The sequence below is a fragment of the Muntiacus reevesi genome, chromosome 20, assembly GCF_963930625.1.
Source record: "Muntiacus reevesi chromosome 20, mMunRee1.1, whole genome shotgun sequence".
In the NCBI taxonomy this organism is placed as follows: domain Eukaryota; kingdom Metazoa; phylum Chordata; class Mammalia; order Artiodactyla; family Cervidae; genus Muntiacus; species Muntiacus reevesi.
Genome location: NC_089268.1, coordinates 6,378,244 through 6,396,585, shown reverse-complemented (window position 1 = coordinate 6,396,585; position 18,342 = coordinate 6,378,244). Strand labels below are relative to the sequence as shown.

General features: G+C 36.3%; 1 protein-coding gene across 1 annotated transcript in view; it reads right to left on the bottom strand.

The window, feature by feature from the left end:
- Positions 1 to 18,342, bottom strand: part of COL21A1 (collagen type XXI alpha 1 chain) — a 213,473-nt gene that overhangs the window by 140,185 nt on the left and 54,946 nt on the right. The window contains exons 2-3 of the mRNA XM_065912290.1: positions 8,066 to 8,182; positions 3,809 to 4,360 (exon numbers count right to left, since the gene is read on the bottom strand). Of these exons, the coding sequence (XP_065768362.1) occupies positions 3,809 to 4,360; positions 8,066 to 8,153 (640 nt within the window). The 5' untranslated portion in view covers positions 8,154 to 8,182. The remainder of the gene's footprint in view (positions 1 to 3,808; positions 4,361 to 8,065; positions 8,183 to 18,342) is intronic.

Genomic DNA, 18,342 nt, shown 5'->3' with positions numbered 1-18,342 from the left:
AACTGTGAAAATATATTAATGGATACACAATATAAGATGATATAATTTGTGGCATCATTAAAAAGTGTAAAGGGGGCAGAAAAAAACAAAGATTAGAGTTTTTGAAGTTATTAACTTAAAATAGATTGATATAACTATATGATGTTTTCTATATCAGAGGAAACTAGCGTGCTACAGTCCATAGGGTTGCAGAGTCAGAAAAGACTGAGTAGGCGTGCCTGTGTTACATAGTAACCCCAAGCAAACCACCTATAGAAAATATACAAAAGTAAATTAAAAAGGAATTTGCATGTCACTACAAGAATCAATGAAACACAAAAGAAAATAGGAAGAGAGAAAAGAGGAATTTTTTAAAAGTCAGAAAAAAATTAATAAATGACAATATTAAATCATTCCCTATCAGTAGTTACTTCCGATGTGAATTAATTAAAATCCCCAATAAAAGGCATAGAGTAGCTAAACGGATTTTAAAAAGTAATATTCATGCTGTCTATAAGAAATTTACTTTAGAACTAAGGACACACATAGGATAAAAGTAAAGGGGTAAGGGGATAGAAAAAAGATACTCCATACAAAAGTTCACCAAAAGCGAACATTAATGATGACAAAATGGACTTTAAGTCAAAAATCTCTCAAAAGAGACAAGGAAGGACATTACACACACACACACACACACACACACACACACACACACACATATATATATATATAATAAAAAATGGTTAATTTGCCAACAAAACATATGAATTATAAATATATATGCAACCAACATTACAGCACCCAAATATAAGAGGCGAACGCTGACAAAACTGAAAGGGCAGACAGCAGTCCAATAACAATAAGGAATTTCAATGCTCCAATTTTAATAATGAATAGAATATTCAGACAGAAGGTCAACAAAACAGAAGAACCTGAACAACACTATAGGCCAAATGAATCTAATAGGTATATATAGAACACACTGCCCACCCCCATCATGGCCACAGCAGCAGAATACACATTCTTCCCAAGTACAGATGAAACAATCTCCAGGATAGGTAGCATGTTAGGTTAAAATAAATAAATAAATAAGCCTTAATAAATTTAAGAAGATATATTTTCCAACCACAACTGAATGATATTAAAATAATTTTATTATTTTATTTTATTAATATTTTTCATTAATATGCCAGAAGGAAAACTGGAAAATTCACAAATATGTGGAAATTAATACACTCTTGAACAATCCTTAAGTCAAATAAGGATTTGACTTATTTGACAGAAGATATCTTGATACAAACAAACCGTAAAATGCTACATACCAAAACATAGGGGATGCAGCAAAAGCAGTACTGAGAAGGACATTCATAGCAATAAAAATAATAAAGATCTCAAATAAACAGCCTACCTTTACAAGTCAAAAGAACTAAAAAAGGGCAAACTAAGCCCACATTGAAAGAAATACTCCCCGCTATATAAAGAAATCATTTTCCATCACTTTTAGGTGGTCTTGAAATAAGGAATGTATTGAACAATACACCTTTAAGGAAACAGTAGATTCATGAAGATGAAATAATCTATGCAGGAACAAAGATGTGGATAATATTTTTTTTCATCCTGGATCAACAACAGTAGAATATAAAAGGGAACAACCCTATATGTAAACACCTCAAAATAGAAGTTAACTATTTGTCAAAAAAAAGGTGAGTTTGTCAAATAATCTACACAAATATATAATTTGAGGCTTCTATAATACAGCAGTGCATTAATTCAGTGCATTAATCACAATGTAATGCAGTATTAAATGTCAAGTGCAAAAAAACTCATATCTTCCACAAGTACAACTTCAAAATGTACATTTTAAAAGATGTCTATTGTACAGTGAATATGTGAACTGAATAGACACAGACATTGCTTACATTCTTTTCCTGAGTGTGGATGAAGAAATATTTGGCAAGGTTTCAAATTTGATTTTTTTTAACAGATCAGACATTTTAGCTGAAAGAAGCTTTACCCCTTTACACACAGCTACTCTTTATGTGTATTTTTAAAAATTTAAGTACAGAGAATGCATTTATCAAAATACAGATTTTCAGGAAAAGTCTATGAAGTAAATACTAAACAGATATATTTAACCAAATTTATATTTTATGATTAAAATGAATGGTAAGCATAATTTTACCATGGAAATTTTATTTTAATAATGAAGTATACCTAACTTCAAAGTGAAAGATTTCTAACTAATCCAACAACACATTAAAAATCTAAATTCCTTTGACCTGTTCAACACAATAAAAGTCAACACAGTCTTACTGTTAGAGAATCATAAAAAGAATACTGAGCATTTGTATTTACTTATTAGTACTTTTTTAAAAGTTTTATTATAGAAAATACTTAATTTTCTATGCTCTTTGTTTTGAAGTGGTTTCTCAAAATATTAGTAGATAATCTAAAAAACTTTGAAGTGTTTTTCTCTACCACAGTCCCCTCAAATACAAAGAAAATTTTCTAAGTCATAATCATGTAGAAATTTTTCTATCAAAAGTGAACCAACAATTTTTAGATTTTTTTGTAGGTAAACTGGGAAAAAAACATTTCCATTTGCATGAATATGATTTTAGGTAGATGGCACGTTAAATGCCTATAATATTAAAAATAAACGATATGAATAAATTATTCTCCCCCCAAATAATGTGAACACAAGCATGTCTGTACTCTAACGAGTTGAATATTTACCAAAAACTGGAACTTTCCCATACTTTATGGGATGATGTAAACATAATTAACTCCAGTATTTTATGGAATGATGTAAACATAATTAATAGACTAGCAAGCACTATATTTTCAAAGGCTTCCTCATTGCTGGTGGGAGTTTGTTTTTCTCAAGTGAAGTTTTTAAGATTCTTCAAAAGTTTTAAAAATGTTAGTAATTTGATATTTGTTTTCTGTTTTCTTTAATTCTCATTCACAATTAGGTATAGGAATATTCAGTTATTTGTATTAGAAAAAGTTAGTTATAAACCAAATATACAAAAAGGGAGAAAATAATATAAAAAGATTATATGCTATATTAATAAAATATTAAAATCATGCATATAGTAATATAGTATAAATAATGTGAAAATAGAGTATGAAATTATTTATACAATATTATCCTTATTTAGGCAGTCTTCCCTGGTGGCTCAGACAATAAAGAATTCACTTGCAATGCAGGAGACTTGGGTTCAATCCTTGGATTGGGAAGATCTCCTGGAAAAGGTAATGGCTACCCACTCCAATATTCTTGCCTGGAGAATGCCATGGACAGAGGAGGTTGGCAGGCTACAGTCCATGGAGTCGCAAAGAGTCAGACACAACTGAATAAACACATACACACACACACACACACACACACACACCCCATATCCTTATTTAGGCACATGTATAAACTCTCAAACACTCTGAAATCAAAAAAAACTAGAATGAAAAAGGCAGAAATCTTGCTAACAGGAGTGATACAATAATATATGCTTTACATATATTTTCATTCTTTATGTATCTTAACTTTCTATGACCTCCACAATATAAACACACTGTATCTGAAAGGAAAACACACACACACACAAATCACAAAATGGTACATCCTCCAACTGTAGATTTTACAAGAAAGCAATTGTTCCCCAAAACAAAATTTATCCAGAATAACTCTAACACAGAAATACATACTCACTTCAATTCTAACTTAACTCATCTGACATTGAATATAACTGTCTCCCCCACTATAAATGAACAGGTCATGCAAAACTGTAAGGAACTGTCATTCTTGTTTCTACAGTATATTACGGCTTACCTTCACAAAGTTTCTGCTTCATCACCTCCCTTATTTTGGATATTGCAATATAGTCTTCCACATAAAACACATAGGTAGACGAAGGTTTGTTGGCAATCGCTCTAAGTTCTGCCTCTTCTGTTTCTGACCCAACACCAATGGCAAATAACGTTATCCCACTGTCTCTTGCTGCTTCGGCAGCATCCTTGACTTCATCTTGGGATTTACCATCCGTAAGGACTACTGCTATCTTAGTCAGAAATCGTGAGGACTTGGCGAAAAGGTAATCAAGGGCAAACTGGATGGCCTTTCCAGTCCGTGTGTTCCCTCCCAAGTAATGTATTGACTCCATGGCCACCATCAAGTTCTCTCCCGATTTGTGGCTCCCCAGGGGAATCTCCAGGACAGGGTAGTCACTGTACTGGACCACTCCAACCTGAATAAACTTCGGTCCTATGTCAAAGTTCTTTGTGATATTGACAAGCCACTTTTTCACTATTTCGAAGTTTTCTGGGCCAACACTGTAAGAGCCATCCAAGATGAAAACTAAATCGGTCGGAGCAGTACGACAACCTGAGTGAGAAAGAAAACCATCAGTGTACATGTGTTACACAAAAAACAAAAAGAGGAAGGTTTCAGATGCATGAATTTTTAATTAGCCAGATTGGGGAATCCTTTCACAATGTGTATGCATATAAAGTCACCACAGTGTATACCTTAAACATCGTACAATTTTACATATCAATTATGTTGAATACCTCAATAAAGCTGAAAATTTTTAAAGTAAAAGAGTAAGCAGTTTATAAGAGTTTTGTGAAGATTAATTTGACACACTGCTTAACTCATGAAAATTCTTTATAAATGAGGGCTATGATTTTTGTTGATGTTTTTGAATTATCTTATTTTAAGGATTACTGAATGAATCAGCTTTAAAATCAGAGATTAAAAAATGGATGCTTCCATTGTTAGTGGGAATGTAAACTGATACAGCCCACTATGGAGAATAGTATGGAGATTCCTTAAAAAACTAGGAATAAAACTACCATATAACCTAACAATCACAGTATTGGGCATGTACTCTGAAGAAACCATAACTGAAAAAGACACATGTACCCCAGTGTTCACCGCAGCACTGTTTACAATAACTAGGACATGGAAGCAACCTAGATGTCCTTTGACAGATGAATGGATAAGAAGTTGTGGTACATATACACAATGGAGTATTACTCAGTCATGTAAAGTAACACATTGGAGTTAGTTCTAATGAGTTGGTTGAACCTGGAGCCTATTATACACAGTGAAGTTAGAAAGAGAAAAACAAGTATCACATATTAATGCATATATATGGGATCTAGAAAGATGGTACTGATGAACCAATTTGCAGGGCAGCAATGAAGACAGACTTGGAGGACTTCCCCAATGGCTCAGACACTGAAGAATCTGACTTCAGTGCTGGAGACCTGGGTTTGATCCCTGGGTTGGGAAGATTCCCTAGACAAGGGAAAGGCTACCCACTCCAGTATTCTTGCCTGGAGAACTCCATAGACAGAGGAGTGTGGCAGGCCCGTCCATGGAGTCGCAGAGAGTAGGACATGACTGAACAACTTCACTTTCATTTTCCGTACAGACTCAGACATAGAGGACAGACTTGGAGACACAGTGGAGGAAAGAAAGGGTGGGTCAGATTTAGAGAATAGCATTAGAACATGTGTACATTTACAATTTGTGTACGTTTACATTTACAATATGTGTAACAGATAACCAGTGGGACTTTGCTGTATAAGGCAGGGAGCTCAAACCCGGTGACCTATGACAACCTAGGGGGATGGGATGGGATGGGAGCTGGCAGGGAGGTTTAAGAAGGAGGGGTAATACACATCCTTATGACTGACTCATATTGGTATATGGCAGGAACCGACACAACATTGTAAAGGGGATGATTAAGTCGTGTGATTTTATTCGAATGAGGTGGTGTCGCCATGCAGAGGGGTGTGAAGGACATTCTTTCAGTAACCTCTGTCATGGGGACCGTCGCCAGACTTCAGGGCAGGAACTGCAGAAGTGGGATTCTGCCCAGAGACAAACTGTCCAACCCAAGGGAACTCAGTTCTCCTGTTATCTTTGGAGGCTGGATGAGGATGATAGGGTTACACTTTTATTGGTGTTTTGAGGGAGAGACAGGACTGGAAGGCTGTGTTTGCTGGCTCTTCAAGGTTGCCCTTCTTTGATGCTATGAAGCTCGTTGTGCCTGGAACTGCGAGTGTTTGTGTACCACTTCATTCAGTGGTCATAAACTTGTACAGGGTTATTCTTGGCCCTTTCTACTCCAGTCCAGGGCCATGGGGCATATATTTCATGACTGCAAGATTAGCCAAGAGTACAGACACAAAAGCAAGTACTGCCATTTATAAATCCCAGATGAAATACCACTCTGAGAGATGCCCTTGTTAGAGAGGTGGATCACCAGAGTCACAGGAAAGGAATGCACTGAAGACAAAAGTGTTACTGTTAATCGCTCAGTCACGTCTGACTCTCTGTGACCCCATGGACTGTAGCCCCTCAGGCTCCTCTGTCCATGGGATTCTTCGGGCAAGAATTCTGGAGTGGGTTGCCATTTCCTTCTCCAAGGGATCTTCCTGACCCAGGGATTGAACCTGGGTTTCCCGCATAGCAGGCAGATTCTTTACCATCTGAGCCTCTGGGGAAGCCCACTGAAGATGAAAAGCAGGGTTCAAATATGAGCTCCAGCTCTAACCAGATGTATGCAAAGCCTGTGCAGTTTATGAATTTCTTTTCCCACTCAAAAACAAAGGGTGTCTACCTCATGGAATGCTTGGGTGGAGTGAACTATGAAAGCATTCTGCAAACATTAAATATTATTGTTTCAATAAATTTTAAGTCAAGTTGAATCAAGTTGTCAAACCTGTTTTTTACTGTTAGAGGAACATTAATTCATTTATCATAGACAGTTTATATTTGTAAGTTTTAAAGTATGAATATAAACACACTTATTGAAAATGCTTACTTATTTATTTTAATTGGAGGACAATCACTTCACAACACTCTGGTGGCCCCTACCAGACATCGACACCAATCAGCCATGGATGCACGTGCACTCCCCACAACCTGAACCCCCTCCCACCCCCCTCCACACCCCATCCCTCTGGGTTGTCCCAAAGCACCGGCTTCGAGGGCCCTGCTTCAGGCATCCGACTTGCACTGGTCATCTGTTTCACATATGGTAATATACATGTTTCAATGCTATTCTCTCATATCATCCCACCCTCGCCTTCTCCCAGGTAATCCAATGGTCTGTTCTTTACATCTGTGTCTCTTTTGCTGCCTGGCATATAGGATCACTGTTACCGTCTTTTGAAATTCCATATATATGCATTGATATACTGTATTGGTGTTTCTCTTTCTGACTTACTTTACTCTGTATAATAGGCTCCAGTTTCATCCACTTCATTAGAACTGACTCAAATGGGTTCTTTTTATAACTGAATAATATCCCATTGTGCATATGTACCACAGCTTTCTTATTCATTCATCTGCTGATGGACATCTCGGTTGCTTCCATGTCCTAGTTACTGTAAATAGTGCTGCGATGAACGTTGGGGTACGTGTGTCTCTTTCAATTTGGTTTCCTCGGTGTGCATGCTAGGATGTCTGTAAAAGGTGCCCTGGATTGCAGAACTACAATTAGCAGCCTTTGTTTGGAACTTCCCTCGTGGTGCCGTGGTTACAACTCCACCTCCCACTACAGGGGAACAGGTTCTGTCTCTTGTCAGGGAACTAAGATCCTGCATGCCCCGAGGTGCAGTCAACAAGCAAAACCCAGCTTTCCTTCTCCTATGCAAGCTTTCCTACAGGCAGTGGGAATGAGTCAACACACCGAGCTGTCACTAGGCTGAGTCATTTATACACCTGTGTTATTTACATAGATTATCTTGCTATCTCTATGAGACAAGTTCACAGGATGGTCCTGGTAATCAATCCTGTGAGTAGGTACTTTATCTCCATATCATGATGCTTATATAAATGACTGAACAAGTGTGGGTTAATAAAATAAGCTATTACCATAGAATTTTCTTAAAATGACTTCTGATAGCTTTTCCTCTCAGTTAATGTGTAACGTAGCAATTCATTTATTTCAGGCAATCACAGCGTCAAAGACAGTAAGAATGAGATCCTTAAAGCCAATACTTGGGATCCTTTTATTTCATTTCCCCAATCAATGTGTTAATAACAAAAAAAGACAATGCTGATAATTCTTACTTGATCTTATTTCCCCATCTTCAGCTAATACAGAATTCTGAAGGAGCAGGACCAAAATTATCCAAAGAAATGTAATATGGTGAGCCATGTTTCTGTTTTTGTTCTGCTTTAGGACTCCTAAAAAGAAATAAAGAGGAGAAAAAAGAAAGTTAAATATATTAGAAAAATAAAGATAAATACCTAACAATTATAAGTTTGAATTTGGAAACTACAATACCCAGTTAAAGCCAAGTTAATTTTTACTAATATTGGAATTAATGTATGTGTCCAAATAGCCACAGTTCAAATATATTAATACAAGATAATGAATCGGAGCTGAGGAAGAACATAAGTTTTTAATTCATAATCATCTTGGGAAAGCAAAAACTTCCCTAAAACTTTACGCTTTTCTCAAAATATTTACTAGAATCCCTTCTTTTAACACAGCCTATAGAGTCAATATCGTGTTCTTTCTATTATCTCAGGGGCAACACATATCCTTCTCTCTAAATGTGAATTTTCATTTAAGAAATGCCCAAAGGGTATCTGGTAAAAAAAAAAAAAAAAAAAAAAAAAAAAGTTTATATGATAAAACTGAATTATGGGATTTCATTTTTAATGGTTGTAATAATTATAAACATTAAGATCTATTTTAATTAACTCATCAACACTCAGCTATGTGACTTTAACATATTTTCTAAGTTAGTCCCGGGACTTCACTCCTGGTTAAAGTGTGTAACGTTGCCAAAGACTGTCACTCCCAACAATGAGAACTTGCCAGATAAACTATAGGCTTTTAACACCCAGCAGAAAGACAGGGTTTATAGAAACCTAAATAAGCTGAATTCCAAAAGTTATTAATAGAACAGAAAAGATCCAGGGCTCCTTTCATTCCAGGAGGAGGAAGAATTTGCCACAGTATAGAAGAAACCAAAGTTGGTGTGAAGACTAGAATTCTGAGAGGCCCCAGCCACAGAGCAAGGATGCCCTCAGTCAGCAATTTTCCCCAGGAGCCTATCTAGGTACATGGAATAGACAAGTAATACAGAGAAAATTGAGAGCAGGATAAAACAATCTAGAGAGATTTTTTCCCTCCCTCTCCTTCTTCAGGTACCCAGGGAACGCCTCAAATACAAATCCTTGTCTTGCTGAAGGGGAGAAGCAGCAGAACTGAAAAAAGCCCTTCCAAGGCACACTGGGCCTTCACTAGAGTGGCAAGACACAAGAGAGGAAATGGAACTCAAACACAAAAGGCAGGAACTATACTGACAAGCTGAGAGAAATCTTCCAAGTGTCTTCCAAGATATGAGAAGAAACAAGAAAATTTTACTCTGATCAGGAGAAAAACACTCAATATAAGCAGATTCAGAGATAAAGAAGGCTGAGCACTGAAGAATTGATGCTTTTGAACTGTGGTGTTGGGGAAGACTCTTGAGAGTACCTAGGATTGCAAAATATCAAACCAATCAATCCTAAAGGAAATCAATTCTGAATGTTCACTGGAGGCACTGATGCTGAGGCTGAAGCTCCAGTACTTTGACCACCTGATGTGAAGAGCCGGCTCATAGAAAAAGACCCTGATGCTGGGAAAATTGAAAGCAGAAGAAGAAGGGAATGACAGAGGATGAGATGGTTGGATGGCATCATCAACTCAGTGGACACGAGTTTGAGCAAGCTCCGGGAGACAGTGAAGAACAGGGAAGCCTGGCCTGCTGCAATCATGGAGTCCTAAAGAATTGCGCACGACTGAGCAACTGAACAACAACAAGAGATGATCTCAATATCAGAAGCACCAAGCAGGATTTATAAAATGACCATGATAAACATGTTAAAGGATCTAATGAGTAAGATGGACAACACTATACAAAAACATGAAATTTCAAAAGAGGGATACAAACTATTGAAAAAAGATGTGAATGAGATGCCAATGCAAATATATATTTAACAAGAACTAATGCAGTGAGTGCATATTTCAAAAGAAAAGATCAATAAGCTTGAAGATTAATCAAGAGAAATTAACCAAATTAAACTCAAAGGTATGGGAAGATGAGTGAGTCATGCAAGCAACAGAGCTTCTGAACTCTGTGGGACAGCATCAAGTGGTCTTCGTTTATTAATAGCACACAGGTAATTAGCTTCTCATATGGAAAGGAGAAAGTGAATAAAGAAATATTTTTAAATACAATGGCCAAGAATTTTTCAATTGACAAACCCTGTCACCAATCAGATCAAACCAACCCCAAGCAAAATACAAAGTAAGTCACACCTAGGTACAGCATAATTAGTTGAAAGTTTAAGAGTAAATTCTTAAAACTGACCAGGGGGAAAAAAACGAATGACATACAAAGGAACAACAGTAAGAATTTTAGATAGAAATTTCATGATAAAAAATGGGTAATGGATCAGAAAGACATACAATTTTAAATATGTAGATATCTAATAACAAAGCTTCAGAATACATGAAGAAAAGTGGGGGAAATTTTTTTTAAATGACAAATTCACCCTATATGCAAAACAGAAAAAGAGACACAGATGTACAGAACAGAATTCTGGACTCTGTGGGAGAAGGCGAGGGTGGGATGTTCTGAGAGAATAACATTGAAACAAGTATACTATCAAGGGTGAAACAGATCACCAGCCCAGGTTGGATGCATGAGACAAGTGCTCAGGGCTGGTGCACTGGGAAGACCCAGAGGGATGGGATGGGGAGGGAGGTAAGAGGGGGGATCGGGATGGGGAACACATGTAAATCCATGGTTGATTCATGTCAATGTATGGCAAAAACCACTACAATATTGTAAAGTAATTAGCCTCCAACTAATAAAAATAAATGAAAAAAATAAAATTAAATTAAAAACTAAATAAAATAAAATGATAAATTCATATCAAAATGTGAGATTTCAGCATTCATTTCTCAGTAATTATTGAATTAGACAAAAAAAAACAGTAAAAGTACATGCATGCATGCTACATCTCTTCAGTCGTGTCCAATTCTTTGCAACCCCATGAACTATAGCCTGCCAGGCTCCTCTGTTCATGGGATTCTCCAGGCAAGATACTGGAGTGTGTTACCATGCCCTCCTCCAGGGGATCTTCCCAACCCAGGGATTGAATCCACATCACTTATGTCTCCTGCATTGGCAGGTGGGTTCTTTACCACTAGCACCACCTGGTAAGAGTGCAAAAGGTTTAAAAAACATTATCAACCAACTTCACCTAGTGGACATTCGTAGAATGCTCCACCTAACAACAGCAGAATATGCATTCTTTTGATGTACATATGAAAGTCACCAAACAGACCATATGCTGGCGAAAAATCAAGCTTCAAATTTCAAAGAAATGAAACCACACAAATTATGCTCTTTGACCTAAATGACATTAAATTAGAAAAAGAAGGACGTCCCTGGTGGCCTAGTGGTTAAGAATCTGACTGACAACGCAGGGAACACAGGTTCGATCCCTGGGAAAGGAATATTCCACAAGCCGAGGGGTAACTAAGCCAGTGGGTCACAACTTCTGAGCCCAGAGGTGCAACTTCTGAAGCTCGCATGCCCTAGAGACCATATTCTGCAACAGAAGTCACTGCAGTGAGAAGCCTTAGCACCACAACTGGAGAGTAGTCCCAGCCGCAACAATGACAGAAAGCCCAAGCACAGGCAGCAACAAAGGCCCAGCACAGCCACTATTAATAAATTAATTAGTTTTAAATTTTGTTAACAAAATAAGTGATTTTTTAAAGGAAAAAAATCCCAAAATACTTGGAAATTAACCAATGTACTTCTAAGTAATTCATGAGTTAAAAAGAAAATCAAAGGAAAATCTTAAAGCATTTCAACTGATCAATTAAAAAAAAAATCAAAAATTCATGATGCATTTAAAGCTCTACTAAGAGGGAAATTTTAGTTTTAAAAGCGTATTTTAGAAAAGAAGAAAAATGAAAAATCAATATCTAAGCTTCCACCTTAACAAGCTAAAGAAAGAACAACAAATTAAATGTAAAATATTTAAAAAAGGAATAATCAATGAAATAGAAAATTGAAAAACAATAAATGTAAAGAATTAATTCTTTAACAAATAAGTATACTTATAAATCCTAGCAAGAATAGTCAAGAAATAAGACAGAAAATATATATTACCTGAGTCAAAATTGAAACAAGAGATGACACTACAGAGCCTACAGACCTTAAAGGATAATAAGTAGGCAGATGAAATGGTCAAAGTCTTAAGATTGAAAGTGAAGGTCCCTCAGTCATGTCCAACTCTTTGAGACCCCATGGACAATACACTCCCTGGAATTCTCCAGACCAGAATACTGGAGTGGGTAGCCTTTCCCTTCTCCAGGGGATCTTTCCAACCCAGGGATCGAACACAGGTCTCTTGCATTGCAAGTGTATTCTTTGCCAGCTGAGCCATAAGGGAAGCCCACTATTTACTGAAACTGATCTAAATTGAAATTATTAAAGAAATTGAATTTTTAATTCAAAAAATTTCCCACAAATAAAACTCCAGTGTCAAATAGTTTCACCAGTAATTTCTACCAAACATTAAAAAAGTAATAAATACTTTTATAAAGCAAAATTAAATGAAAATAGAGGAAGAGAGAACTCTCCTCAACTTCTAGTATAAAGCCAACATAACTTTAACAGAAAACGAGACAAAGCTATTAAAAGATAAAACTACAGTCCATTATCCTTCATGAGGCAAGGATGTAAAAATATAGAATGAATCATTAGCAGATAAAATCTAGCAATATGTGAAAAAGATCGTGACCAAGTAAGGCTGAGCCCACCGATGCAAGAATATTTAATGTTTAAATCTCATCAAACAGATGGAGAAACATACCCTGTTCATGGATTGGAAGAATCAATATTGTCAAAATGGCTATTCTACCCAAAGCAATCTATAGATTCAATGCAATCCCTATCAAGCTACCAACGGTATTTTTCACAGAACTAGAACAAACAATTTCACAATTTGTATGGAAATACAGAAAACCACGAATAGCCAAAGTAATCTTGAGAAAGAAGAATGGAACTGGAGGAATCACCCTCCCTGACTTCAGACTCTACTACAAAGCCACAGTCATCAAGACAGTATGGTACTGGCACAAAGACAGAAATATAGATCAATGGAACAGAATAGAAAGCCCAGAGATAAATCCACGAACCTATGGACACCTTATCTTTGACAAAGGAGGCAAGGATATACAATGGAAAAAAGACAACCTCTTTAACAAGTGGTGCTGGGAAAACTGGTCAACCACTTGTAAAAGAATGAAACTAGAACACTTTCTAACACCATACACAAAAATAAACTCAAAATGGATTAAAGATCTAAATGTAAGACCAGAAATTATAAAACTCCTAGAGGAGAACTTAGGCAAAACACTCTCTGACATAAATCTCAGCAGGATCCTCTATGACCCACCTCCCAGAATATTGGAAATAAAAGCAAAACTAAACAAATGGGACCTAATGAAACTTAAAAGCTTTTGCACTACAAAGGAAACTATAAGTAAGGTGAAAAGACAGCCCTCAGATTGGGAGAAAATAATAGCAAATGAAGAAACAGACAAAGGATTAATCTCAAAAATATACAAGCAACTCCTGAAGCTCAATTCCAGAAAAATAAATGACCCAATCAAAAAATGGGCCAAAGAACTAAACAGACATTTCTCCAAAGAAGACATACAGATGGCTAACAAACACACGAAAAGATGCTCAACATCACTCATTATTAGAGAAATGCAAATCAAAACCACAATGAGATACCATTACATGCCAGTCAGGATGGCTGCTATCCAAAAGTCTACAAGCAATAAATGCTGGAGAGGGTGTGGAGAAAAGGGAACCCTCTTACACTGTTGGTGGGAATGCAAACTAGTACAGCCACTATGGAAAACAGTGTGGAGATTTCTTAAAAAACTGGAAATAGAACTGCCATATGACCCAGCAATACCACTACTGGGCATACACACCGAGGAAACCAGATCTGAAAGAGACACGTGCACCCCAATGTTCATCGCAGCACTGTTTATAATAGCCAGGACATGGAAGCAGCCTAGATGCCCATCCGCAGATGAATGGATAAGGAAGCTGTGGTACATATACACCATGGAATATTACTCAGCCGTTAAAAAGAATTCATTTGAATCAGTTCTAATGAGATGGACGAAACTGGAGCCCATTATACAGAGTGAAGTAAGCCAGAAAGATAAAGAACATTACAGCATACTAACACATATATACGGAATTTAGAAAGATGGTAACGATAACCCTATATGCAAAACAGAAAAAGAAACACAGAAGTACAGAACAGACTTTTGAACTCTGTGGGAGAAGGTGAGGGTGGGATGTTTCAAAAGAACAGCATGTATATTATCTATGGTGAATCAGATCACTAGCCCAGGTGGGATGCATGAGACGAGTGCTCGGGCCTGGTGCACTGGGAGGACCCAGAGGAGTCGGGTGGAGAGGGAGGTGGGAGGGGGGATCGGGATGGGGAATACGTGTAACTCAATGGCTGATTCGTGTCAATGTATGACAAAACCCACTGAAATGTTGTGAAGTAATTGGCCTCCAACTAATAAAATAAAATTTAAAAAAATAAATAAATAAATAAATCTCAGGACTCTCCTGGTCATCCAGTTGTCAGGACTCCAGCTTCGGGTGCAGGGGTCGCAGGTTCCATGTCTGGGTTAGGAACTAGGATCCCCCATGCCACAGGGCAACTAAGAGTGTGTGCCACAACTCCTAAACCCCCTGCCTCAACTAGAGAGGCTGCAAATTACAGAGCCCACACACTCCAGAGCCCACAAGCTACCCATGTGCCACAAGGAAGACCACGCATGCTGCAACTAAGGCCCAGGGCAGTCAAAAATAAATACTTTTTTTTAAAATTCAAATCTCAGTTGATGTAATTTACAACACTAAGAAAGTAAAAAAAAAAAAAAAAATTGTGTGGACATCTCAATTTACACAGCAAAGTTATTTAATAAAATTTAGCACCCATTCATGATAAAGCCCTCAGTAAACTAAGACTAGGAGAAAATTCTTCAATTCAATTAATGCCATCTATGAAAAATCTATAGCTCAGATCATATTGAGTGGTGAAATGCCTTCTCCCCCAAGTCAGTAAAAATTAAGGCCATATTCTCACATTACTTCTATTCAAAAATGTATAGGAAATCCTAGCCAGTGCCACATTCCAAATAAAAAATAAAAGGTTTAAAAAAACTATAAGAAAGAATTAGAACTGCAATTATTTACAGACAACATGATTATCTACATAGAAACTTGAAATCTACTAAACTCTAGCAGAACTAGTAAGTAAATTTAGCAAGGTCACAGGATACAAGGTTAATAGTTTTTAAAAATATATATATATACATACAGGCAACACAATGAGGGATATAATACATGCAATATTATGAAAGTTTTCAATACAATCCAATACTATTAAAGCATCATAAACCTAGAAATAAAGTTATTGAAAATTGTGAACAATCTCTACACTAAAATATATAACACATTGTTGAAAGAAATTAAAGATCAAATAAATGGAGAAATCTATATTCCTGGATTAAAAGACTCAGAATTGGTTACATCTTTATCCTCCTCAAATTGATCAATAGATTCAACACAATCCCAATCAAATCTTGACCCCACTTCATTTCATATGCAAAAATTAGATGAAGTATAGATCTAAAGGTAAAGCTAAAATTATAAGCTTTCTAGAAGAAAACATAAGAGAATAGCTTCATACTCTTTGGATTAGGTGAATTTTCTTAGGACATAGAAACCATTAGCAATTTTAAAAATGGATTCACATTAGATTTCACCAAAATTAAAAGATACCATTGAGAAAATAAGTCAATATTTAGAGTAAAATATTTACAAAACATGATTCATACACAGGCTAATTTATATAACTCCTAGAAATTAACAGAAAACAATCCATTTTTTTAAAGAGCAAAAGTCTTGGACAAACTTTAAATTATCAAGAAAATATAGAAATAGCCAATAAGTATATTAAATGGTTCTCATCATTAGTTACCAAAGAAGTATATGTTAAAACCACAATAAGATATCATTTCACACCCACTAAAATGGCTAAAATTAAAAAAACTGACAATATCAAATGTTTGTGAGTCTATGTGGAGAAATTGGAACACACACATGTATGCTAAGAGTGTAAAATGATGTAACCACTTCAGAGAAGTGTTAAGTTCAGTTTCTTACAAAATTAAACTATGACCAGCAATCCTTTCGCTAACAGAGTAATGAAAACATGTGCCAACAAAAAGACTTTAACAATGTTTATAGTAATTTTATTCATAATAGTTCCAAACTAAAAATAACTCAAATGCCATCCACAGGAAAATGGATAAACAAGTTGTTGATTATTCACGTAATGGAACAGAGCAACAAAAATAAACTTTTATTATATTCAACAACATGAATAATTTTAAATATATTCTATTTAATGAAAAGAGACAAACACAGAAGAACACACAGAGCATGATCCCAGATATATGAAGTCCCAAAACAAAAAACTGCAATGTTAGGAAAAGTTTACCTTCAATGAGAATAGACTGAATTGTAGCACAAATTAATTTACTGTGTGTTACAAATAGTCTATATTTGCAGTGATGATATTTGGGTGCATAGATTGGAATAGGTTTAAAAGCTGTAAAATTTGTTGGACACAATTTATACCTCAGTGAAAAACAATGAGTCCAAAATCATCACCATCATTTTTTAAATTAGGCTGGCCCTCTTGACAAAGAGCTTATAAAGGTCAAAAAATGTCATTGAGAAAGAAGCATTTTTGGTGAGTCATCACCAGAATGTACTGTTTTATGGCAACAACATGTACTAATAAATATTGACTAACTTCCTTCCCCAAAACCTCAAGTTAAGCTATTCTGCTCCTCTACCAAAAATATCCTCATTATTTCTACATAGCATTTAATTCCTTCAGAATCCTTGGGCTAAAGTGAATTGTCTAATTGCTTTATATTTTAGTTGACAACTGTCAGTGTGGACAATATAAAAAGCGCATTAAATAAATATCACCACCATATTATTTCACCATGGAAACATAACTCATATATGTAACAAATACATTTTACAGTTATTTAATCGGACATATGCTTATGCATCCTGGAGGAAAGCATGGCAACCCACTCCAGAATTCTTGCCTGGAGAATCCCATGAACAGAGGAGCCTGGCGGGCTACAGTCCATGGGGTCACAAAGAGTTGGACATGACTGAAGTGACTTGGCATGCACACATACTTATGCATGGAGTATATAAACTGAGGCATATTGAGTTTTATCATTTTTTTCTATCTTTTGGGGAGCTTGTTAAACATATGGATGACTTAACCCTACCCACTGGCTTCAGATTGCAGGGCAAGGGGCCAAACACTTAAAATAAAAAGCTTCCCATAGACTAATGTCCACCAAAGTTCTAGAAATCCTGGTATAAGAAAAAAGATACTTCCTATTCCCCTATGGGGCTTCCCTGGTGGTTCAGCAGTGAAGAATTCTGCCTGCAATGCAGGAGCTGCAGATGTGAGTTAGATTCCTGGGTCAGGAAGAACCCCTGGAGGACAGCATGGCAATCCACTCCAGTATTCTTGCCTGGAGAATCACCATGGACAGAGGAGCCTGGTGAGCTACAGTCCATGGAGTTGCAAAGAGTCGGACAGGACTGAAGACACTTAGTATGCATGCATGCATTCCCCTTATAGAGAAGTAAGTTAGCAACCCTAAATAGGAAAGCGTAACTCAGAATCTCTACATTCATAATTGACGACTCAAAGAGTAATCAGGCAACCTTAGCATCCTTCAAATGTTAACATGCACACAAATAAGAGATTCATTAAAAAGCAGACTCTGATTCAGTAAGTTTGGTTTGCCACCTACGATTATTCATATGAATGAAGGCCTCTAAGGAACATAGGAACACACACTTTGTTTTAGAAAAATGTTACTTAAAGAAATTCCTCATGAATAAGGATAAAGGGGGAAACTACTTTTAATAGCATGTAGGAATTTAAAGTGAGCTCTCCTGCTAATGGAAAATATATACTAGACTAACTATCCACCAAGCAATCCAGATTATAGATTTAACACTGCCCCTAACCCACTATAATTCAATATCCTCCTTACAGTGTTCTAATGCTCAAAAAAAGGAAATGAAACTGGTGATTTGTAATCTTCCTTTCAACTATGGAGATGATGATCTATATACTATAACCTCATAGGATTATTGTGATAAGGAAAACTTACA